At 33.8% G+C, this 27,420-nt stretch overlaps 1 protein-coding gene across 2 annotated transcripts; it reads right to left on the minus strand.

Moving 5' to 3' along the window:
• Window positions 1-18,758: 18,758 nt before the first annotated feature.
• Window positions 18,759-25,571, minus strand: LOC141700954 (serine/threonine-protein kinase GRIK2-like). 2 transcript variants are annotated; one of them, XM_074504615.1, is made up of 13 exons: window positions 25,409-25,571; window positions 24,984-25,187; window positions 24,331-24,721; window positions 22,774-22,848; window positions 22,657-22,701; window positions 22,090-22,164; window positions 21,661-21,748; window positions 21,422-21,546; window positions 20,415-20,510; window positions 19,645-19,711; window positions 19,412-19,527; window positions 19,212-19,290; window positions 18,759-19,051 (listed from the first exon to the last, which is right to left on the minus strand). In XM_074504615.1, exons 3-13 carry the CDS (start codon window positions 24,685-24,687, stop codon window positions 18,924-18,926), a joined length of 1,251 nt encoding a protein of 416 aa, XP_074360716.1. In that variant the 5' UTR covers window positions 24,688-24,721; window positions 24,984-25,187; window positions 25,409-25,571; the 3' UTR covers window positions 18,759-18,923. The 2 variants fall into 2 exon arrangements, with proteins under 2 accessions (XP_074360716.1, XP_074360717.1); XM_074504616.1 differs by lacking the exon at window positions 25,409-25,571 and adding an exon at window positions 25,344-25,360.
• Window positions 25,572-27,420: the final 1,849 nt, after the last annotated feature.

The raw sequence follows: 27,420 nt of genomic DNA on the forward strand, positions 1-27,420 counted from the left end.
GCAAGCAACAAATTGAAGAAAGAATACTCTTGAAGTCAATAATTTGCAGGAATTTCTCTAAGTTCGATATAAAGTCTAAAAGAGTTATGTCGTGAAGTTCATCAAAACTATATATTGAAGTTCAGTTCATTGTCATATTGCAAAATTCAAATTTGGTCTATGTCGTGAAGTCCAAATTTGTTCCAAATCGTAATGTCCAATTCTGTACTGGATCGTGAAGTCTAATTTTGTGTTATAACGTGAAATCAAGAAAGATGACATATCGTGAATTCCAGAGTTACAGTACATCGTGAATTTCAAAATTGTACAATATCAAGAACTTCAAAATGAACTGCATCATGAAGTCAAGCAAATTAGAGTTCATGACAAATTACCAGAAATGACACAGCATATTGTACATGAAAATTGTTCATGAACATGTTTCAAGATTATAGTCGAACTTGTAGAGAAACAAAACAAAATACACAACAAAAAGTGAGAAGTGTATAAAATAATAAAGTGGTTCTAAAAAAACTGTAACATATTGCCTTGCAAAATTGGATACCTTATTGTAAATGGGTGTGCACATTTTGTAGTACGTTGTCTTTAGTTGAGTGTGAAACAAAGAGCATAACTCAAACTAAAGAAATATAAAGTTTAACATAGAAATATTAATAATCCCACTCTGTATTATGAACAAACAATCGTTGCGATCCCAGATTCTAAAATTTTAGCCAACAGTTGTAAGACTTTAAGCTACAATCAAAAGACATAATACAAGTCTAAATATTTTCTTGAAGAAAAATGACTACACAAGATAAATTAATCATCAATTATACTATTATATAATCACTACATCGATAGGACTTCGTGTTCCTTGAATTTGTTTTGTAAGCAGCTCTATTTTTCCTCCTCGCCTTCGCCATTTGATCCCAATAATTATGAGGGTTACAAATTGCACACTTTTGCTCTCTTATTAAGAAGGCTTGGCAAGTATGAAAAATATACCTTTGAAGCAGAGGAGCACGCCGAGTGAGACAAAGTGCAAGCTTGGAAACATACACACGTCCATTATATCCAACATACTCTATGGCCTTAAGATGCTGATGAGAACGTATTCCAATTACCTGAGCAGCGCTTGAAGATAAATTTTTCCACGGTGCTCCCGTATATTTCTTACACCACATCAGTTGTAAACCAACAAAAACTCGTGTCAATATTGCCTGTCACGCCCAGGTAGATTTAAATATTAGTTCATCAGTAGATATAACTAACTACAGAGGTATGATTGGCTTACTCATATATTTGACTGCTAGTAGACCTGATATCATGTATGCTACTTGTCTTTGTGCAAGGTGACATCATCAATTAGTTGTGAAATGAATTTTTAAATATCTCAAAGGCACCATAAATCTTGAATTATGGTATCCTAGAGATTCAGATTTTAAACTAATTGGATATTCATATGTTGATTTTGCAGGATGCAAAATAGACAGGAAAAACACTTCTAGAAGTTGCCAATTTCTTGGTGGCAGATTGGTTTCTTGGTTTAGCAAGAAACAAAAGTCAATTTCCACATCAACTGCAGAAGCTGAGTATATTACTGCAGGAAGCTGTTGTGCTCAAATTTTATGGATGAAGAATCAGTTACTTAATTATGGGTTAGAGTATTCTGCTATTCCTATATATTATGATAATCAAAGTGTTATTGCAATGACGGGAAATCCAGTACAACATTCGATGACTAAACACATCAGCATAAGGTACCATTTCATAAGGGAACATGTGGAAGCGGGTACAGTGGAATTGGTCCTTGTTCCAATAGATCAACAATTAGCAGATATATTCACCAAGGGAACATGTGGAAGCAAGTACAGTGGAATTGGTCTTTGTTCCAACAAATCAGCAATTAGCAGATATATTCACCAAGCCTCTCTGTGAAGCTACCTTCACAAGATTGGTGAATAAATTGGGAATGATATCAGGACATTTCTCAAACTCTGATAATTAAGGGATAACTACTGATAGTTAGAGTATGATATCTTATTATTATGTATCAATACTTGTTAGATACTGATTATTATGTTAAATTCTAATGCCATGAAAACATGCAATTAAATTCTATTAATCACAGATAGTAACTGCATGTTAAACTCTAATTATGTGTATAAACTCTGATATTGGTCAAACTCGTTTTGATTGATAGATCCTGACAGTAGTTGTTAAATTCTGATATTGGTCAAACTTGTGTTGACTGATAAATCCTGATAATTATTGATTAAATACTGATAATATTCAAACTCTGATTGACTATTATATTCTGATGTTAATTTTTGAATTTGTTCAAATAATGTTTTAATCAGTATTTTGAGTCAAAGTTTTGAAGTTATTTGCAAGTGGGTAAGTAATTATTATTTGCTTGCTTACAGTAACTAATGACGTGCATATCGGTAAAAACGATTGAGTATCTGTCTTATATTGGGAATAGGAGATTAGAAAAAAGACTTTACTTTTGTATGTCTAGATACGCGTAATATCTTGCATGCGGTAGTAATTATTGCCATGTTATCCAAGCGTCTCTTCTGTTTCTTCTCCTTCTCCTATATAAACATGCTAGTCATCTCAAAAAGAACCCACTTTTTGCTAAACACAACTCTTCATCTTCAACTTCATATCTTGTCATCTTCATCAAACCTAAAACATGAATCTAGACCAATTTTTCACTTGCTCTTGTGGAGGGGTTTACTACCTTGCTCACGTCCAGGTTGAGGATCTTATTTACCAATGACCTGTTTGGACTTCGAGTTCAAATCAACCAACATATCTATCATCCTCAAGACATTCCGATGTCAGTTTATGATAGTCTTTCGTTTGAGCAACAGACAGATCTATAGTTTTTCCAACTGGAGACCATATTGGAAGAAGAACGCCGAGCTGATTTGGCAGAGCGACAACGTCTGGCTGCTCTAGAGTTGTAAGAGAATATTATTTCTCTTGCAGGTTCTATGTCTCGCATCTTCCATCGTCAGGCGGTGTAGAAGGAGCAGGCTGAAAAGAAGATGAAGACTGAATAGTTCTAGCTTTTAGGAGTTGGGATTATTTAATAAATTATATCTTATACTCATCTTCAATCATAAATAAGAATGTGTTGCTCAATTTCTATTAAAAGTGTTATGCATGTTAATTGTTGTTTTGCTCTTAAGTTTCATACAACTCGTGACTGTTCATATTCCAATTAGTACTACATGTTTAATTACAACAAATTTTCAATAGTGCATGTGTACAACTAATCTTTGTTTAAGTCACATATGTTCACTTCAGTACAGATTGAGCACAACATTACAGGAAGTAACTGATATCACAGAAGAAATTGATGAAAGGTTTATTTCTAATCTCATGAGAATTATGATCTTTGAGTGTTCTTCTCTATCAAAATGTATAAACATATCTATGTTTCAAAAGTCTGATACTATGGAACAGGACATATTCTTTGAAACTTTCTTTTTCTCTTAAGGGAAGTTGTCAACACTCAATCAAGATATCACAAATCTTATATCTCAAATTTGGAGGCCACTGAGAAAATCATTCAGAATTCTGATATAATCTGTTAGCCCCTTAACAATATGACAAGAATTATGGAGGGGGGGGGTTGAATGGAATTCTTGAAACTTTTTCTTGAAATAAAATGTTCTAACTCAAATATAAATATAAGTGTATTGATTAGCACATTGCGGAATAAAAACTTAAGTGAATCAAAATAAAAATAATTAAAAATAAGAGTCTTTAAAAACTTTCTGGTGGATTTGAATGATTCCACCAGAGATATATATTATATATCGAGAGAACCCTGTGTGCAGAAATGCTCACAGCTGCTTACAACAATTGAACTTCTAAGACTACAGAGAAATACTAAGAATCCTGCTTACAAATGTTTCTCTTCTTTCTTGCTTAGATCGATAGTGTCTTAGTTGTTACTACTTGGTATATATATCACCAAAATTACAAAGTAATAAGACAAGATAACAAAAAAAAACTATCTAGTCTATTACAATGCTACTTCATTACTCTATTCCAGCATCTTTGAATATCTTCATAATAACATGGAAATGGCAGTGCTTCTTTGTTCTCGAAAACCCAGTTGAATAGGCTACCACATTCCATTTGCATCCACTCGATGCATGTGAGTGTGTTATCACTGTCAACAGATATTTGAATTCTTTATCCGTCGGGTTCATGATCATCCGTCGAGTTATTGATCATCCGTCGGGTTGTCTATTTGATCATCCGTCGACTTCATTGTAGGTTATCCATCGGGTAGCAAACTGGCACTTGACTTCATTTCATTTATGCAGAATTACAAGACATCATATATGTACAATTAATCAACCTATTCTGCATATCTAGTTAAAGTCAACATGACTTGAATACTACTTACAGAATCTATACAATGGTGAATGCAGAAATGTGCTACAGACTTATTATTACATGAGCTACTCACTCGATGGATAATAAGTCATCATTCGTCGGGACTATAATGAGTCATCCGTCGGGACTATAAATCTTATTCGTCGAGTGCTACATTATTTCACTAAGTAAAATCTACTAAGGTGTTTTGTTCATGAAATTATCAAGTACACAATATATATACACAACATAATCAGTCATCTGAAAGCATCTACTCTATTGGTCAGATCTTTGCATACTGCTCAGAAAGCCACCACTTCTCAAATCAATCAAATCAAAGAATTTTTCTTGGCTGTAAAGTTTAATACTCATCGGGAGATACAAAAACATATTGGACCAATTCTTGAAAGACATACTCAGATTGAAGCCAATCAGGCTAGATTGGAAGCTAATCAAGCACAAATTTCTGGAAAACTTGATGAGGTTCAAAATTTAATGGAGCTGATTCTTTCTCTGCTGCTTGGTGATGTTGCCAAAAAGGAGGAGAAGATTGCTAAATCTAAATGCAAACAGCTGATTTTGAAAGATGTTGATGACACAAATCCTGATGGAGGAGATAAAGGGGGAAGGAAGGAGATTGTGAAAAGAAAATAAGAAGATCTAGTTGGAACTAGTGGTTCATCAAAAGCTACTAGAACTCAATCTAGACAAGTTGGAAGAGGTAGGAAAAGTGAGAGGAAAATTCAACATTCAAAGGAACTAACCGTGACTATAACAAATCAACAAGCTCTGAAAGTCACAATTGTTGATGATGACCAAGGCATTCTGGAGATAGCGGCTGGTGCATAAGCAAGTCAGTATCTTCAAATTTTGGAAGTAAAAGGCAGAAAGACAATTTTAATCTACAAGAACCCAAAGATTCAAACATTTGACTCTGAGGTTAGTAGAAGAATATTTGAGAAAGAAAATCCAGAAGTTGATCTTGAACAACTAAGGCAGATGGAGGAAGAGTTCAACAACTCTATGAAGACAATAAATACTGATGTTGTTATCTCTCAAGATCCTTATAAAGATGATTCTTCCAACAGACCAACAAAAGGAATAATCATAAGGGAGGTAAGTCAAGCAGATGCTGAAAGATCAATCATGTCTCAAGAAATCTTGACTACTGACAGGAGGTATAAGGGGAAAGAGAAGATAGGAGAAAATCCAAGCCATCTAAGCCTAAAGCTAAAGTTGTTGTTAAGAAGAAATTAGTATCTAAGGCATCTAAATCTCAATTACTGACAGATACAGTCTATACAGTTACTCAAGCTTTTGATACCGAAGAGAGAGAAGAAAAAGAAAAAGTTAGTCAAGCTCAGAAAAGAAGAAAGATTCATGGAGCTGATTGGGCTGATAAGCTGAAATTAACCTTTGACACTGCTCAAGTTAATAAAGAAGCAGATCTTGATGTTCAACCAGTTACAACCTCTGTACTACTCAAGTTGTTGATTCTCTAAACCCAATTCAAGCTAAAACAATAAATCCTGATTCTGACAACATAAACTCTGATGTGTCAAAACTTACTTTTGAAGAAAAGAGGAAGTTGTTATGGGGAAGCAAAAATCCTGTACCTAGAAGAGATTCCTCTGAAATATTAAAGAAAATTTATAGTGGAAGTTCTCACGCTAGAAGACATGTGATCACAAGTGGTCTAGGAAGGTTAAATGTTGATCCATCTGTTGGTGATGTTTTGATTCTAAGGAAGTATGCAATTCTGATAGAAATTGGAGATAATATGAAGTTTGAAGAATTAAAGAAGATCATATCAATACAAATTGTTATTGATCTTGTTGAGAGAATTGATTTATTTTCTGAAGTCTGGGAAAAGGTTGAGGCTAAAACAAGAACAGATAAAAGACAAACCATTGAAGGAGTTGGAATTTGTTGCAACAATTCTCAAGGTAAACAACTCGGTAACAACTAGATGGTCTACATTTTTGAAGAACTTAATACAGTTGAAGCATAAAGGATTAACTTACAAGTCAAATTACATTCCAAAGTACATTGATGAAACGGAATATGTTGTTGATATGCCCATTGGAGGAGCCAAGGTGATTATGTCTCTTGATTATTTGATTTTTGGAACTGGACGATCTATCACTTGGAAATTCAAAGCTACATGATCTCAGGGCAGCCATCAATCAAAATGATGAATCTACATATAAGCTAAAAGATATCAAACAGAGGATGCAATGGTATTTGGATGTAATGGAAGAAAATTTGTTGAAGAAGCTACTGAATGTGTTAGAGTTCTGGAATGAAGTCTGATAATCACTATCTGTAAGATTGTATATGGTTATTTGATTTCTGCATTTTTTGACATCATCAATTAGAATTTGTACATAATTCCATAATGCACAAGTTAGGTGAGATTGTTAGATATAATTGATGATATCAGAAGATATTCTACCGGGAGTTAATATTAGGATTTACTGAAGATGGCGTCATCGGTACTTGTCTATCAGTACTTGATGATCAATAGTTGATATCATCATATTTGATCACTTCAGTAGATATTCTACAAGGAAAAGGAATGCAGGATTCAAGGTGGTTAAGGACTTTATTCAGAAGAAATCATACATGGATATGTATTAGGTTTCCTTATTGTAATAGAATAGGATTCCTTATTGATTGTGTAATTGTGCACTACATAAGCACAGATTAGGTTTACTCTATATGAGTCTTGTTAACAGATTGATATATCTCTCGTGTAACCTAGCAGCTCTCAAGGATAATTGTTCATCCTTTGAGAGAGTACTTGTGTAACGGTTTTTATCAGATTAATATAAAAACTGATTTATTATGTTAAACCTTTGTCGAATTGATTGAATAAACTGTATTCACCCCCCCCCCCCACAGCTGATTACGGACCTTATTTTATATTCACAATGTAGTGTCATATTTTGTAACGTAATTATTTTAAAATGCACATTTCGTAGTTAATCTGGACTGATTCCCGTTGATCAGATTAAGTTTTAGATTATTAGTTTTTATGCACGTAAGTACTTAGTGTGTGATAAGTGTGCTAGTCTCTATAATTGTTAACTATATGTTTAAGGTATATGTGATTGTACATATGTGTTATAGTACATATTATGCGACCTTAGTTAATGTTGGTCTTATATTAATAATATAATGATACAATTAGTTGATACATACAAATATGTTAAGTGCTACATGGTATATGCTATATTATATTATATATATGCCGATAGGGTATAGTTGGGATGATATGTTTCAAATACAAACTAAATTAGTATATTTTTACTTATGATATGATTGATCGTTGAGGAAGGTAGCTCAAGCAAAGGGAAAGCAAAAATCGAATGGTGGTACTGTAGATTAAGTTATATTCAAGCTTATTTTGAGGCAAGTGTATAACACCCTTGTTTCATTTACATCTTTATTCTTGCAAGTCTTATAACCACTTGATCATGTAAATATTTTGATTTTGAAATCATACGACCCGATACTATATTACTATCATGCTTAGCCATAATTCTTGTATATTTAACTTGATACCAATAAATCAGTATTAGATGTACTTGTCTTTATACTTGTTCTCTCTTCTATCTAATATTACCAACAACCTTTATACTTAAACTTTGATACCTCAACCAAATTCTACAAAACAAAATCCTTCTAAAATATAACCTAAACCTTTAGAAATAAACTTTAGAAGTATTTTCTTCACTATGTATCTATAATTGCATAAAAGACTGGATATTTCACATGTTGTTGCTTCATCTTACCACCAACACTTGAAACAAACAAAATTATATTCATGTTTTGATTATAATCTTCATGTAAATGGAATTGGATGGAAATTGTTTTGGCCGAGGCGCCGGTCCATTTATATTATTTTATTAAAGGTCAAGGTGTGCCTAAGGATCCTTTTATATTTGAGAATCACATTGAATATGTGGTTCGGAGCTATGTCGTGGTCTGATCACCCAGCTTAGCTCATATCATCTTATCATGTTTCCAGTTCCAATCAACCTGATTCATGTTTACCATGTTGTATTGACTCTCTTTTACATATTTCTATATCATGCCTTAATTTTTGCTGCAATCTGATTTATATTGTTTATAGTTACACACTTGCTGGGCTTTTAACTCAATTATTACTTTTTTTTCTAATCGTACAATTAAGATCGAAGATGGTAAGGACCATCCAGACCGCGTAAGACATGTAGGTGTTCAGGTCGTGCATATCGCAGAATGTTGGAACAGGTAGGGAACTAATAGTTCCCTAATATTTAGAAATCTTTTGGGATAAAACTGGTAGATGTAAATAAATTCAGATAATATGAATTTGTATAACTTTAGTTGTTTAGATGTTATTCAAACTCTTTCCTGTGGATTCTGGGATTCTAGTTGTGGCTTTGTAGCTTTAATTATGTAATATAAGACTTTTCTAGCTTTACTTTCATTATTATTTCTAGTTAGTAACTTGGGTCCGTCAGAGGTTGGTATTAGAGCCACAGGTTTGAGTCAATGAAAAGCATAAGACAATCGGATATAAGATAAGAGTTAGTAAGTTAAAAGTTAGGATGAACTGTAGATGACTTCGTTTAATGGAATGTGAGAATTAGATAAGTTTTTCTAACCCCTTTTTATTCACGATATATTTATATATATACACTATTTAACAGGCATGATCTCCATCCGCTTTCGGATTTCCTGATACCGTGTCAATTTTCGTATATGAGGAGATGGTAAGGTTAGTTGACAGAGTGCAAGGAGAAAACCTTGCACTTTGCCAGAGGATTGATCAGTTGTACGGGGAGGATAGGGGCAATGAGCGCCGCCTACCTACTTTGATATCTAGGCTTGAGGAGATAATTAGGATGGCTGAGGACAGGTTGGAGTTGGTGGTCCCGCACCGAGAGCGCGAGAGTGAGATCGCCCTTAGGGCCATTACCGATAAGCTTCATCGTGTGATTACCCAACTTCGCATACTTATTTCCACCATGCAATAACTCAATCCTTCACTGGATAGAACCCTATTGTTCAAATATGTTGACCTATTAGAATCTAACCATGCTTGATCATTCCCTTGAAAAAAATGTTATAATTTGACTCGTATATTCCTTCTGCTAATATATCTATGAGCTTATAGTTGTGTTGCCTTGTACCAGGGATAAATAACCTAACATATCACCATGAAAATAATAAACTTTGATATTGTTAAATAAACCATGAATAATGATATGATCCCTATTATTTAGATTATGTTTACCCCTGTAATAACTTGTGTTACCCAAATATTGAACTATGAATAAACTTTTCTTGCTTGAATTCAGAATTATGCCTCTTTGACGAGTTCGCAACACCAATACTGAGGATCGTGAAGATTCAACACCTAATCTAGCTCAACTTATGCAACTTCTTCACCAACAATCAATTACTCTTGCTTAACAACAATAACTCCTTCAGCAACAACTTCAGCAACAACAACAACAACAACAACAACAACAACAACAACAACAACAACAACCTCCACCTCCACCAACCCCTACAACTTTTAAATCATTTCAAACTGTGAAACCACCCGAATTTTGAGAAACGCAAGACCCGGTAGAAGCTCATGCTTGGCTCAAGGAGATTGAAAAAGCCTTTTTCTTGGTAAACGTGGGTGAAGAGCAGAAGGTAGAATTTGCTTCATATTTTCTAAAGGGTGAGTTTAATTATTGGTGGGAATCAGTCTGAATCTTAGATACAACCGAAGTTATAACATGGGACAGGTTTAAGAAGTCATTTCTAGATAAATACTTCCAAAAATATATGCAGACACAAATGGAGTAAAATTCTTTGAGTTGAAGCAAGAGAATTTAACTGTTGACGAGTATGAAAAGAAATTCACAGAATTGGCAAGGTTCGTCGGTGATCGTGGATACCGATGAAAAGAGAGCAAAAAAGTTTTCAAGAGGATTTAAAACCATGGTTAAGGAGCAGAGTAGCAGCCTTTGAGTTGACCATGTATGTAGAGGTGGTCCAAAAGGATATGGTAATTGAGGGGGAAAGTGAGCAGAGTCTAAAGGAGAAGAATAAAAGAAAAGAAAGTTTAGTGTAGCAGAAGAAGGGTCGGGACAAGGAAGTCAGAATCTGAGGAATGTTCAGAGGCTAGGGTTTCAACCCCGTGGTGGGCCCGAAAACTTTAAGAAGAAGGAATCTGGAAATAAAGATTAAGGAAATCGACTCCAAGGGCCAAATGGATAGAAAACCCCACAATCATCAGTTTCGGAATGCAAAATCTTCATGAAGAGGCACATTGGAATTTTCAATAAGGCGAATGTCATTTGATTTAAGTGTAATACTAAAGGGCATTATGCGAATGAGTGTCAAAACGCAAAAGCTAATATCACCTGTTACAAGTGCGGACAAGCAGGGCATGTTTCTCGAGAATGCAAGGCTACAGGAAATAACAAGTTGATGCAGTTAACCGCAGCTCCTCACTCTGTAAACCAGGTTCCGGTTATGCCACTATCAATGTTTCAGTTGCCCCCGAGTCAACTCATGATATCTCCCACTCCAGTCTACTATCATACAACCTATCCAGCTCAAGCTAGGACCTTCAATATGAATTTAAAGGATGTTGTTCAAAGTTTAGATGTGGTGGCAGGTACGTTCTCTATCAATGCCATTAATGCAAATGTGTTAATTGATTCTGGTGCAACGAGATCTTTTATATCTAGGGATTTTGCTGATAAGTTGGGATGTGAAACTAAACCATTGCATGAATCTGTAACCATTATATTAGAATCTTTAACCATCATCTTAGCTAATCAAGATAGATTGTCAGTAAGTCATGTTTGTCCTCAGTGTGAAATAGGGATATCCAGACACCTTTTTCCTGTCACCCTTATACCCTTTCAACTTGTTGAATTTGATATTATACTAGGAATGGATTAGTTGACTGAGTATAATACGCAAATAGATTGTAAGGGTAAGAAAATAATTCTAAATTATCCTCTTGGAAAGAGAGTAGTGTTTAAAGGGCAGAAACAAGTTAAGATTTTTCTAACCATGATTCAATCAAAGAGATTGTTAAGGAAGGGATGTGAAGCGTATCTAGCTCATGTAATTGGTAGGAGTAAGGATTCACTGAATATAGAAGATATCCCAGTAGTTAATGAGTTTCCCAATGAACTTCCAGGATTACCACCAGACCGTCAGATAAAATTCACTAAAGATCTAGTTCCCGACGAAGAACCCGTGTCAAAATCCCCTTGTAGGATGGCGCCAACCGAAATGAAAGAGTTAGCTAAGCAATTGCAGGAATTACTTGACAAAAGAGTGATAAGACCGAGTGTATCTCCCTGGGATGCTACAGTACTGTCTGTAAAGAAGAATGATGGTAGTATGAGGCTCTGTATAGATTATCGAGAATTAAATAAATTGACAATCAAGAATCAAGACCCTTTATCGCGAATTGACAATTTATTTGACCAATTTAAAGGAGCCGCCTACTTCTCTAAGATTGAATTGCGATCGGGATATCACCAATTAAAAATCAAGGCGGAAGATGTACCAAAGACCGCATTCAGAACAAGATATGGGCATTATGAGTTTTTAGTAATGGCATTTGGATTGACAAACGCACCAGCCACTTTCATGGATTTGATGGATCGATTTTTTAAGAAGTATTTGGATAAGTTTGTTATAGTATTTATAGATGATATTTTGATATATTCGAAGACGGAAGCCGACCATGTAGAACATCTAAGAATGGATTTATAAGTGTTACGGAAGGAGTAGTTATATGCAAATTTTTCGAAATGCGAGTTTTGGATGAGAGATATTCAGTTCTTAGGGTACATTGTCAGTAATGAAGGGATTCGAGTGGATCCAGCAAAAGTAGAAGCAGTGATGAATTGGGAGAGGCCAAAGACACCAACTGAAGTGTGAAGTTTTATGGCATTGGCCGGATAATATCAAAAATTTGTTAAATATTTTTCTAAAATTGCGATGCCATTGACCAAGCTGACCCGGAAGAATGAGAAGTTTGAGTGGATTGAAAAATGTGAAAGAAGTTTTCAAGAATTGAAATAGAGGTTAGTTACAGCTCCAATTTTAGCTTTTCCTAATGACCAAGGAGAGTTTGTGATATATAGTAATGTTGGTCTTATATTAATAATATAATGATATAATTAGTCGATACATACAAACGTGTTAAGTGCTACATGGTATATGCTATATTATATTGTATATATGCCGATGGGGCAGAGTTAGGATGATATATTTCGAATAAAAACTAAATTAATATCTTTTTACTTATGATATGATTGATCGTTGAGGAAGGTAGCTCAAGCAAATGGAAAGCAAAAGTCGAATAGTGATGTAGTAGATTCAGTTATATTCAAGCTTATTTTGACGCAAGTGTATAACCCCCTTGTTTCATTTACATATTTATTCTTGCAAGTCTTCTAGCACTTGGTCATGTAAATATTTTGCTTTTGAAATCATGTGACCCGATACCATATTAATACCATGCTTAGCCATAATTCTTGTATATTTAACTTGATACCAATAACAAGTATTAAATGTACTTGTCTTTATACTTGTTCCCTTTACTATCATATATTACCAACAACCTTATACTTACACCTTGATACCTCAACCACATTCTACAAAACAAAATCCTAACTTCTAAAATATAACCTAAACCTTTAGAAATAAACTTCAAAAGTATTATATTCACCATGCATAAAGGACTGGATATTTCACATGTTGTTAATTCACCTTACCATTAACACTTGAAACAAAAAAAAATATTCATATTTTGATTATAATCTTCATGTAAATAGAATTGGATGGAAATTATTTTGGCCGAGGCGTCGGTCCATTTATCTTATTTTATTAAAGGCCAGGGTGTGCCTAAGGATCCTTTTTTTATATTTGAGAATCACATTGGATATGTGGTTCGGAGCTATGTCATGGGCTGATCACTCAGCTTAGCTCATAGCGACTTATCATGTTTCCAATTCCAATCAACATGATTCATGTTTACTATGTTATATTGACTCACTTTTACAGATTTATATATCATGCCTTAATTTTTGCTACCATCCGACTTATATTGTTTATAGTTTCGCATTTTCTAGGCTTTTAGCTCAATTATTACTTCTTTTCTAACCTTACAGTTAAGATCGAAGATGGTAAGGACTATCCAGACCATGCGTAAGACATGTGGGGGTTCAGGTCGTGCCTATCGCATCGCAGGATGTTGGAACAGGTAGGGAACTAGTAATGCTTAGGAATCTTTGGGATAAAACTGGTAGATGTAACTAAATTCAGATAATTTGAATTTGTATAACTTTAGTTCTTTAGATGTTGTTCAAACTCTTTCCTGTGGATTCCGGGATTCTCTCTGTAGCTTTAATTATGTTATATAAGACTTTTCCTACTTAACTTTCACTATTATTTCTAGTTAGTAACTTGGGTCCATCATAGTAACTCAACATTTTGATTTAATACATAGTGATGTGTGGGGTATGTCACCGATTGTTTCACATGCTAAGTATAAGTACTTTGTCACATTTATTGACAATTATAGTCGTTTTACTTGGATATATTTGCTTCATTCTAAATCTGAAGTGCTTTCATCCTTCAAGAACTTTCATGCATATATTCAAACTCAATTCGATACAAAAATCAAAAAAAAAATCGCTCAGATAATGGGGGTGAATATATGTCTTATTTGTTTTAAGAGTATTTACAATCCAATGGTATAATCTCTCAAAGGTCTTGTCCTTCAACTCCCCAACAAAATGGGATAGCTGAAAGAAAAAATTGTCATGTTCTCGATGTTTTACGTACCCTTTTGTTGGAATCATTTGTCCCTCTAGGTTCTGGTGTGAAGTTCTCTCCACTGGAGTGTACCTCATAAATTGATTACCATCACCATCATTAAATCACATTTCACCTTTCACTCGATTATTTGGTCGCACTCCAGACTATTCAAGTATTCGTAATTTTGGATGTGTATATTATGTTCACCTTCCTCCACATGAACGCACAAAACTCATAGCACAGTCAACAAAATGTGATTTCTTAGGATATGCTCTACACCAGAAAGGATTTTTCTGTTATGATCCTAATTTACGACGTACTCGAATTTCAAGAAATGTAATTTTTCTGGAGAAACAACTTTTTTTCTCTACGTACAATGATCATCATTCTCCGTTATCTTCAGTTGTACCTCTATTTACTAACTCTTCTGCAGATTCTTTATCCATTCCAGTGTCATTTGAATCTGAACATCCATCTCCTAAACCACTTTTGGTGTATCAACGACGCACTAAAGTCATGCCAAATCAGAATACTATATCCAACTTCAGATCCAATTCAATCTAATCCACCTCCTCAAACTGATTCCTTTGTTGCTGATCATATTTAGGCTTCTCCACCCCCTCAAAATGATTCCCTTGCTGCTGATCCTGTTCAAGTTGTTGCACCTGCCACTCGTAGACATAACGCTCGAGTGAGCCAGCCCCCAGATAGGTATGGTTTTACTGATCCTGTATCATTGACAGTTGTTGTATCAACCATTCTTATTCCCAAATCATATAAACAGGCAATGAAGCATGAATGTTGGAGGGAAGCTATTGAAACTGAGCTTCTTGCACTTGAAAAAACCAATGTTGTAGCGCGTCCCAAATCTGTGAAACCTTTGCGCAATAAGTTTGCGTTCTCAACAAAACTTCATCCAGATGGTTCCGTTGAGAGGTATAAGGTCGACTAGTAGTTCTTGGAAATAGACAAGAATACGACATAGATTATGAAGAGACGTTTGCACCGGTAGCTAAAATGACCACCGTGCGAACCATACTTACCCTTGGTGCGTCTCTATCATGGAAATTATCTCAAATGGATGTGAAGAACGTTTTCTTACACAGTGACCTCAAGGAAGAAGTTAATATAACACTTCCCAATGGTATGCCTATCTCACCTAATCATGTTTGCAAACTGAAGCGCTCTTTATATGGTTCAAAGCAGGCATCTAGAATCTGGTTTGAAAAGTTCAAATCCACTTTACTTAGTTTTTCATATACGCAAAGTAAATATGACTCTTCCCTTCATCTGAAAAAGACAAGTGCGGGTATAGTTATGCTTCTTGTCTACGTGGATGATATCTTTGTCACTGGTCCTGATATACAAGCCATAGATTGTCTTAAAAATCTGTTTCATTCCACTTTCCAAATGAAAGATTTTGGTCAGCTCCATTATTTCTTGGGATTAAAGGTACATTATCGACCACGATGTATCTTTTTAAATCAACACAAGTATGTTCAAGATTTGGTTGAATTAGCCAGACTCAGGGGATCTAATTATGTTGAAACCCTAATTGAAATTAATGTCAAATAAAGCAGAGAAGAAGGTGAGCTACTTTATGATCCTACTTTATAACGGAAGCTAGTTGGCAACCTTATATATCTTACCATCATTCGACCAGATATCTTTTACGTTGTACATATTATAAGTAAGTTCATGCAATGAATTCGGCACTTTCACCTATCAGCTGTCAAACGAATCATTCGGTACATCCTTGGAACTCCTAGTCGTGGCTTGTTCTTCCTCGCTGGTTCTCCACTCAAGCTTCAAGCGTACAGTGATACAGATTGGGCTAGATGGCCGATATTAAAGAGTTTATTATTGGTTGGTGTACGTTTCTTGGAGATGCTCTTATTTCATGTAAATGCAAAAAGTAGAATCGTGTATCGAAGTCGTTTACAAAGTAAAATATCGTGCCATGTCTGCCACTTGTTCTGAAATTATTTGGCTATATGGGCTCCTCATAGAACTTGGATTATCTCCCGCCCAACCAACTCCGTTACATGTTGATAACACTAGCGCTATTCATATTGCAGCCAACCCTATTACCATGAATGTACAAAACACATCGAGGTTGTCATTCTATTCGTGAGGCTTACAACCACCTCGTTATTACTCTCCCACATATCTCCACCAATCTACAGATTGCTGGTATTTTTACCAAATTGATGCCACATCAGCGCCACAACTTTCTTGTTGACAAATTGATGTTTGAAAATTTAGCAACCACATCAACTTTCAACTTGAGGGAGGGTGTCAAATGTATTAGTTGTATGTTAGTTGTATTAGTTGTTCCTAACTGAAGATATATTAGTTGTATTAACAGATTTGATTACCTTCCATATTTAGGGTACAGAACTTTTGTAAAGGCTGAAATCTGCAAATTAGCTGAATTTTAGGATAAAATTCAGCTCGTATTATTGTTATATAACGAGGACTCTCCAGCAATGGGAGAGACTTTTTCCCTACTCACAGTTAAGTCAGGATACAAGTACGATGATTCTCGAACCGGCAACCTTAAGTTATTTCCTTATTAGAACCATAATAGGTAGTTAATCAATTATTTAAATAAAAAAATTAGGTTGCTAAGAGGCAAACCTTGCCTTAACACCAAAGTTACAGGTCCTGGAAGTAAATAATCAAGTAAGCGATAAGCGGTGAGGCAGATGATCAGTTACTGCAAATTTCCCAATGTCCTGTACATCTCCAACACAGATTGCAAGTGGACTTGTATATTAACACCCTTTAATCTCATATATCCTATTTACTGCTCCCAAAGAGCTGCAACATGCCACACAGTTATATCAAACATGAGACAAATAAATGTTATGAATTTTTTTTTAGAGATAGCATATGTACAAATAATATGCATACCAAGCATCACGAGCAAATCCATAGAGAGTATCAGTAGGAACTTGCCCGCTCTAAGGGCTATCATTGCTTGTTTTGAAAGTTCTTCGGTAGCGGGACGCACCAAATTCGGGCCAAGTGTTCCTGCCATTGCTCCACATTTCCAAACCATCTTGTTCCTTCACTAATCCCCCTCCCTCAATCCTCAATCAACTCACCACGCTTTCAGAAATGCAAACCTTGGCCAACCTATAACACATGCAGTACATGTATACATTAGAATAGTCAATAATTTGGTTTAACTTTTCTTACTTGATTTTGCACCCATTCAAAAAAGAACATCTATTTACCATTAACTTTAATGGAACTTTTATATTTTCTTTCGATCCAGTGAAAAAGCAAACCGTCTAACCACCATATGAATCCAACCAAAATTTTTGACTTCCGATCTTAAATTTAAACATAGCTAGACAATGCATTAAATATATAAATCAATTTAGAAACTAGGCAAAATTCAATTATACATTAATAGACAAATTACTAATATATAACTAACCAAGACTAACACCCATTTTACCAGCAAATTGTGACTTTGCATCAAACCAATATAAGATTCTGACGTCTACTATAAAATTATCAAACAGCATATTAACATCATTGTACTTTTAAATACAAAATATAAGGCATTATATTATATAAAAAAACATAAAAAAAAACTATCTAATTCCTAACACTAGCTTGACAACATCTATACATTCCGTTCTTCACGCGATGCATCTAACAGGCGAAAAAGGCTGTAACTCTGAACTGATGTAAATTGAGACGCTATTCTCTAAAATTTGGTACAATTTCAGCAAATTTTCACCAACATCCTATTCCCATTAACTCCATCTAAATACCTTGAACCAACCAACTCCACATATCAACTTACAAAAAAATAATTCTCAGGGGGTTTCATCAAACACATAACATTCCAAACTCAAAAACTTCCTGATAATCCCTTACATATTCATCAGAACTTCAATAAATATACAATTTCATCATGTGGGCATCACTAATTTAGATAACCAAAATTATGTAAGCAAGTAATTGATGCAAACAATAACTTCAAACTAAGTGAATTGATGAGGCTGATATTCAAGAAAAGAGATAAATAAATATAAATATACAGTATATAGAATAATAGGCAGTAAAAGGTGTAATAAAGAATACCTGATTGTTGAGGAGACCCAGTTGACAGATGTTTTCTCCAAGACAGTGGCAGTGGCAGCTAATACAACGGAACATTAACTCGTGTCTTGCTTGTTATTACAGAACTACATTTTATAGAGTTATCCTAAAATAAATTTAATTACATTTTCCAGTTTCTTTTTACACATGGATGTAATAAAAAATAACTATGAACACAAGTGCATTTCACATAAACGTATTACACCCGCCTGACATGGTCAATTACAATAAAGCACAATACAGTATATTTAAAGTACACTCGAACTATCATTGTAGCTATGTACACGATACAAATTAACTGGAATTAGGATTTAGGAGCGAAAAAATATTGCCAGGATCCTCTTAAAGATGCCTTAAAAACTTGGTATGTCACAACTTACAACCTACATGTGTAACTGAATATCAATAGTCGCTATCTAACAATGCTGAAACCTCAAGCTTTAACACACGTATTTCCTAGTGGTTGAAATTAACCAGGGAAAGAGCACGTGACGGCTTCTATACAAGGAGGATCTAACAAGTTGGTGTATATCTGTCATAAACTTTGTATTGCTCAAGCGAGAACTTGGGTTCTGCTCTCATGGCATCATTTCCCTTTGTATCCTATTTCGTTCACACCAACATAGGTACGGAGGGATGGGTCCCTCTTCTGCAACAACCCAAGGATGCTCTGCAACATTTGCTAGTGAAATCCGCTGTTCTGGATCTGCAAAATTAATTATCAAGTGAAAAGAAATAAAATTATAAAACAATCTCATGTAAGAGAGAATTAGTGAAACTACTAGTTGTGGAAAAATTAATGCACAACAAATCAAGCCTTGATGATCAAGGTAACACAAAATGAGAATCACAATGGAAAGACGGACCTTTGCAAAGAAGCCCCTCTATCAAATTTTTGAGCAAAGGGTTCATATTGTCCGGGAGGAACAGTTCATTGGAAACAATCTGGATAGAAATAAAAAAGATGCCTTAGATTTGATTTGACTAGGCCACAAAATCTGAGTGCAGTAATAATGTAATTTTTTCATAATAGTCGCAAACACGTTACGGATATATCGACACTCACTTTGTCATATGTATCATGCAGATTATCTCCAAGAAATGGATAATTACCCAAAACCATACAGTACAAGGTTGCTCCAGCTGCCCAAGTGTCAGCAGCTTTCCCATGATAGGTTAAACCTGGAATATTAAAAAGGAAGAAGACAACATTATTTTGTAATAATTATGAAGCTCCTATACATCTTCATTTTTACTATTTGATCACTTTTTATTTTCACGCAAGGAGTACTTTCCAACCTAAGCAACACTCTGGAGCAGTAAAAACAGGAGTCCCAGGTGAGCGACGAAGCACATCATTATCACCCTGCATATAAACAAGCATTATTAGAAGAGGGTAACGAGGCCTATTAGTTCAGTTTAGCTATTCTAGCAAATATAACATTTCAACAACTGGAAATACAATAAAACTGAAAATTTTGCTACATTTATAATATATTCTAATACCAAAAGGAGAGCCCCTCTTTTTATTCTACTCTCTTTATGCATTCCTGCTTTTTTCATCTCAAAACATGATGCTGAAGTTTCCCGGTTCGCAAGGTATAGAATGACACTCAACAAAACATAACGTAATACCAAAGTAATATGCAGTTCAAAAGATTCAAAGTTTAGCATACGACTGCAATGAAACTTTGTAGATCCCCTGTTTAATTCCCAGGGTAGAGAAGTTTTTTCCAGAAACAATACCTATTTTGTTTTGAAGGTGTGCATATATTAAAACTCCAATTCTCTAAAAAAAGTTGTTGAACTCATCACAAACTCAATTAATTTAGAAATCCAGTCAATAATGTATTCTACACTTACTAGTTATTCGAAAAAAAGTAGAAAAAGTATGCCTATGCTTTTTAAGTAATCAACCATTCTAAGAGAAACATAACTTAGTATAATGTTATTAACTGGTAATACTAACATTTTGCACCTTCAAACAAATCATGCCTACCTGAAGTAGATAACATACTTGGTGATTATGCTTAGAAAATTATAGCGAAAAACAGAATATAGCTCGGTACCTCAAAAACCTGGCTGACACCGAAATCAATAATCTTTACGGTACCAGAGCTAGTAATCAATAGATTCTCAGGTTTAATATCCCCGTGCACAATACTCTGTAGTTCAAAGAGAAAAACCATATTTATTTAATGCTAAATGAGGCATTATGATAGATCAAAATAGTGGCAGTATGAATCTTCAGAAACCGACCAGGCATGGTGGGAACAAGATCAGCAGTTAACGGGTCACTTTTCAAAAATCAACATGCATACCAGAATTATCATATAACAAAATTTAATTTAATTTTTGGTGGCGTTATCTCAAGGTTTATATTTAAAAGGGGTATTTTTGTCGTCTATTTTTTGGATATATTCGAGGAGAGACACAGGCAGAACAACAGGCCTTGCACAGCCCCAACCTTGACAACTGATAAAAGTATATTTCCTTAAAGAAGCCGCGGGCAGAATATAAAAGGTAGTCTTGAAGGCATTTCTGGATTTATACTTTTGTTAAATGGAATATCGAATGTAAAAAATAGAACTTAAACCATGTACCTTTGCAAGTAAAGGTAATTTGAAATTATATACGATACGCATATAGAGATGTAGAGATTTCGAGGTATAAAATGCCCATATAGTTGATACACGTCTAACCATAGTTATGCTGATTAAACTACAACCCTTGGAATTGATGACAAATAGTACAGTACATATCCGTATGGTGCTAGAATCTAATACTTTAAAACTATTGTAGAAAAAAGAAGATAATTTTTAAACTAAACTTCATAGTATCCCGGTACATAAAATTTACTGTTAACTATTGTAATTAGTTGATTTTATATCTCAAATTACTACATGTCTAGAAAGTGATAAATCTTCGTAAAAATTATGCAAAAGAAAAGATGTGTATGTGCCACTAAGCAAACTGGTTAAGTAAAAATGTCATTCTGTGTTAAAATATAGGATACTTAATCTGCTGGTAATCAAACAGAAAAAATAAAAGATACAGTTAAACTACCCCGTCATACATGAGCATGAAGATACATCAAGCCAGAAACTACATCACGGAAATACTTCCGGGCAGCAATTTCTCCACAACTACCTGGTGGACTAGTACCCTCCCAGTCCCATTTGCCATCAATGTATTCGAGAACTGAACAAAAAACAAAAGAGAAGACTTCACTCAGGATGATGTGTTTGTGTGTGTGTGTGCAGTTGGGGAGAGGGGTGTGTGTGTGTGTGTGAGAGAGAGAGAGAGAGAGAGTACCCATGTAGAAGTGATCTGTCGTTGGATCATCAATTACCTCCACAAGATTTGCAATATTTGGATGCTCTACTATTTTCATGATTAGAACCTGAGAAGAAATTTTAATTCTCAGACATAAAATAAAATTTAAATCAAAAAAAATATTAACCGGATACCAAGTATATACAAGTAATCTGACCACAAATAAGCAAGAGTTAATAAGTTACATCACAAGGAAATGTTTGGAAACAGAGCAAGTAGTAAAAATAAACATACAACGAGGCAACTCAAGTCAACAAAATGGTCAATATAGCTTTGAGTAAAGAAAACATATGCATTTAGACAAATATCCCCAATAAAATAATATGATGCAAACGTGCCAGGGAGCAAGTGAGGTAGGTTGCAATACACCGAGATGACAAATAATGAGATATATAGCTACGGTTATACCTCGCGAAGAACATCTGTCATTGCCGTCTCTGATGGTGCTACTCGCAGCTTCAGCAAATGAGACTTGTGAAAAGCCTACAATTGTAAAGCAAAAACTAAAAACATGTATTTATTACCAAACAAATTCCCTTAAGCTATTAAGATTTCCTTTCCAGTGTGCAATAATGTTCCGAGTAGTTAGACAGAAACAGTAGCTGCTACAATTTATAAATCAAGTCTCAAACACTTTTTTATGAATGTTTCTAACCATGCAAATAGTTTCCGACTTAAAACTGCTATGTCCTTAATTTAGTTAATCAATCTTCAATACATAACCAAGATAAAACAAACACAAAATTCAAACTTTAATAGACAGTCAAAACCAAGCTCAAGAGAGATGAAAAGTAGAAAAATAAATGATTTACACATTTGGATAGCAAGAAATAGAAGGAAAAACAACATGTGCAATATAAGCAAGCTTTAGATCAAAAAATGGTAATCAAATTACAAATATTTATATATATATATTTGAAAATAGAATACCATATTCTAAAAAAAATGAACACTCTCTTTGGTGAAGAGAGCTACCTTAATTGCATAGTGCTTCCCATCGATGCTGTTGCGATACAGAACCTGTTACATATACGACAATTGTGAAATATTCTCTTTTACACGGAGATGAAAACATCTCAGCAATGAGCTTACCACTTTGCCATAGCCACCAGCAGCAATCTTGCGTACATATACATACTCATTAACCATCTTGTTCCCATCATCATCCTACCGATTAATCAGAAAATGTAAAGAAATGATAGTCATCATTACTGCTTTAAAATCATATATGGGCATCCAGTAGAGGTATTGATCTTATATTGGAAGAGGTATGTCATTACTATCTGGCATTGCAAACCTTAAAACTATCTCGTAGGAGAAACAATGCAAAACACATGTTAATGCCTAATATGTACAATGAGTCGCACTCGCACAGAAATAGCTTCAGCCTTTAAGTTTTAAGCTAAAAAATGATGTGAAGAGCAGAGAAGAACCTAATGAAAGGCTGCAAAAGCTTTGTTTATCCATACTTTGCAGGATGAGAGGACACCAATTATTCGACTCTGGTGATTTGGTTTTAGAATATTACACATTACAAGCTCAAGGAGATGATCCAAATTAAATCACAAGCTCAAACTAACAAAAAACAGAGACTCTAGCTGCAGTTTTACAGCAGTCAAGTGGTTTAGTGTAAAGCCCTTGGGCTTGAATGCTTCATGGTTTTGGGGCACCATGGAGCCAAGTAAAAACCAAGACCAAATGTCACCAAGTCTGGCAGTGACACAGACCATACATAACCTTCACAAAAAATTTAACATTGAACACTTCAGCAAAAACATTGATTCTACTGTAAAATCATATTTGGCGATTCTAAATTTGATTATGAAAGAGTTAATATGATTTTAATGTTGAATACTACCTGTACATAACCTTTACAAAAAAAAGACTTAACCAAGTGTTTAGCAAAAAATTTGATCCTAGTGTAGAATAATTTTGGACTATTTCTTCACTATAGGAGTAAATTCCTAAAACGTAACCACCAAGTAATATCGTTATAACAAAGGAAACAAATCCTTTTATTATTCTACTCCTATAATTGAGAATATTCATAATAATTCATTCATCTAATATATAATTCAAATGATCGAATTTATTCTTATCTAATAACATAAAATAAGTACGAATTAATATTAATTCATCATTCCGCATTAAAAAATACGGCTTAAAATATGTCCCTGTGGATATTCTTAACATTGTTGACAAATCAAACATAGAATTACTGAATAGCAACATGGAAGATGTGGGGTCCGGAATTAAGATGTATGACCCAACATATAGCAGGGAGAGTATATACAATACTTAGTTCTGCAACATGAAACTTTTAACTACTTATATTTAAAGAAGCATATAGCAGGCAAAGTATATACAATACTTAGTTCTGCAACATGAAACTTTTAACTATCTATTTTTAAAGATGTCAGCTTGATAGCTATGCGACTCTCATAAGTTTGATGTATAATCTCGGTTATTATTTTCAAATTTATGGCCAATAGTAATACAACTCCCCGCAAGAGGATATTGAATATAAGACAACATGTAAAATGCAAGCTATCTATAAATTTATGGAAAACAAAGTAGCCTCTTATTTTAAAAACAGCCTATCATAATCCGAATACATGTACATAATTTATTTCAAGTTAGACATTTTACCTCTGAACGGATCAAGCTGTAAGTGTCCTTGACAGGAAACTCCCTGCAATGTAATCCCTTATGAATTCTGTAATGTAAAATCTCTTCAGCTCGTTTTACCATACTGTAAAAATCATCATCATTCCCGATATCTGTTACATCGCCATTGGGAGTATAATCACCTTCGTCTTCCTCAACCTCCTCTTCTACATCTTCATCCAACAGCAACTGCTGTGAAGCTTGATCGTGGTAGCAATTACTGGGCCTCAGTACTGTCTTAGACTTTCTTCTAAATGAGAACCCAAAGCAATTGCAACAACCCATTTGGAAGTATACCCCTGATCCCACATAAAACCTCGGCTCTTGAAATATAAACATATAAACTACAATTCTAAAGGCTTGATTCCCAAACCTAAAAAAAGGAAACAGAGAAATTAACCTTGTTCCTCTACAGTTATCAAATTATATCACAAAACAAAGAAAAGTAGCTACAATGGGCAAAATTACAAAACTTTACAACAATTACCAACTTTCCACAAATTCCATCCATGAAAAACACTTTTAAAAATTACATCACAAAACTAAAAAATGCAATACAATTCAACTAGTATTAAAATTTCACAATATTTGGCCATAAAACCAATTTAAGAGCAAACGAGAAATCAAAATCATACCCACTTAACTACGAAGGAATTACGAGCTTCACCCTGCAATCAACTTTACACCTCCAAAGGATGCCACTCAGACACGAAAAAGAAACAATCAATCAAACTACTGCCATTACAATTCAACACCACCATCTCGAAAACTCCAGCTCAATTCCAAATTAAGACAAAACACGCCACTCTTTAACTCAAAAGACAGCAACAACCTTTGACCTAACCCAACATAAACAAAACACATTAACAATACAAAATTACAACAGGCATAAAATAAAAGGACAGATCATCAACATTTAACAATCATTAAAAAGTTGTTATGTAAGTTTGTAAATACATCCAACACAGCTGACATATGACAGCAAGTATACATACATGACATGTGTATATGCACAGCTAACGAATTGTAATAAAAAAAAAACATCACGAGATACACGCACCTGGACATGTACATACAATTCAAAAGCCTGTATTGTATGATCATCAAACGACAATTGGAATTATGATTGAATTAATATAAATATTAATAAATAATAATGAATTATAAATGTAAAAGGAACCCTAATTCGATTGAAATAGTATTACACAGGAACAGTATATACTTTTCCGATATTCTGAAATTTCCGAACTTTTATTATTTTACTAGCTTTATCACCTTCTTCATTAATATTTATATATTATTTAAAATTATAATAAAAAAATATCATTACCTTATTAGTATATTAATAATTAATAAATATAAATATTTGTTGTTGACTGCATTCAAAACTGAATCTTCAATACAGTATAAATAATAATATAAATATTTGATGATGGTGGGATTCGAACATGTGAGTTTTAGTACTGTATAAATAATAAATAATAATATAAATATTTGTTATTACAGGGGTTCGACCTCTCAACCTGAGAGTTTGGATATTGTATATTCTATCAATATTTGAATCTAACGATCATGATGACGTGATTAAAAAGATCTGATGGTCATAAATGGATATAACCAAACCAACCAAAAAAATGCATAACAAATTATACCTCATTTCGGTTATTAGTATAATATAATATAGATTAGAGCATCTTCAGAATAATTTAAAATAGAGACTATTTAAAAGTTTACCGAATCTTTAAAATTATTTACTATGTTGAATTTACTATAATTATGGGCTATATTTTAAAATAGTATGTTATTATTATTTTAAGTTTTATAAATAAAATATATTATTTTAATATGATAACAGATTATATGTAATTTAGGGACGGTTTGGGATCAATAATTTTTGAAAACTTTTGACTTATAAGAGCAATTATACTAGTGATGCTTGTTTGGGAAACCATTCACAAAATGGTTATTGCCCAATTTATTGTTACAAATTTGAATGTTGAGGAGACGTACTTGAGCTTGCAAATCGTAATGTGTGTTTAACTGCTATTTTTTTCAAATTATTATATTTTAAATAAATTTATATTTATATTTTTGATTTAAAATTATATTATTAAATAATTATCTCTACTTCCATTATATAAGAGATTTGATTTTTTTCAAGTATTTTCAAAAGATTTGAAAATATAATAAAATTGATAATTTCCAATTTCTTATATATTATATTTATATATATATATATATAATTTCAAGAAAAGAAAAAAGAAAATTTAATTATTTTCTACCCGCAGGGTTGGCTCAGTTGGTTAAAGAGGGGATAACTATCCTTTTGATCATAGGTTCGAATCGAAGGATAATTTATAATTATGTCTCGTGAGCCCGAGTCTATTGCTTAAATGTGCTTTACCTTGATTCACGTGCAGGATATTGCGTGCACCCATAGGGTTTACTCAGTGCGCACCCGAAATTTAGCGGATGCGGGTTACCTACGATAAAAATAATAATAACTATTATTATTTTCAATATCAATATATTCTAAAAAATAAAAAAATATATAACTTATAATTTATGATTTACCAAACACATTATCAGCTTATTAGTAATTTATACGGAAAGTTATCCAAACACATAAATAACTTATAAGTTACGATGTTCATATAACGTATACGACACTTTAATTATAAGTTACTTGTTTTAAAGAACCCTGTTAGATATTGAGTACAACACAGAGGGGGTAAATGTGTTTTCTTGATTTTTAGCCTTTTAAAAAATTTATTTAGATAGGTGGTGAACAAAGCAGTTTAATTGTAAAGGTACTATGTTAGCAGAATTAACATAACATGCACAACAAACACAGTATTTCAAAACTCACATAATTTTGTATTAAAATCAAGTTATCTCTTGCTACAATTCATGGGTTCTTAAGACTATACGAACTCATCTTCTTTTTTGAGATAGTACAAGAAAATTTAGATTTGTTTGTTACTTCTAAAAACAAAGGACCGGTGTTTAATTTATAGATTAGTAAACACTGGTTTACACAGCATGCAATAAAATGTACTAAACCCTTTTCTA

This window comes from Apium graveolens, unplaced genomic scaffold (genome assembly GCF_009905375.1).
Source record: "Apium graveolens cultivar Ventura unplaced genomic scaffold, ASM990537v1 ctg3117, whole genome shotgun sequence".
Taxonomy (NCBI): domain Eukaryota; kingdom Viridiplantae; phylum Streptophyta; class Magnoliopsida; order Apiales; family Apiaceae; genus Apium; species Apium graveolens.

Excerpts from the sequence above, each read along its gene's own strand:
- LOC141700954 (XM_074504615.1), bottom strand. The coding sequence starts at position 24,687 with ATGTTTATATTTCAAGAGCCGAGGTTTTATGTGGGATCAGGGGTATAC. Across the intron at positions 22,702-22,773 it reads CTGGTGGCTATGGCAAAGTG|GTTCTGTATCGCAACAGCAT; the intron begins GTAAGCTCATTG and ends TATATGTAACAG. Across the intron at positions 22,165-22,656 it reads GGAAGCACTATGCAATTAAG|GCTTTTCACAAGTCTCATTT; the intron begins GTAGCTCTCTTC and ends TTACAATTGTAG.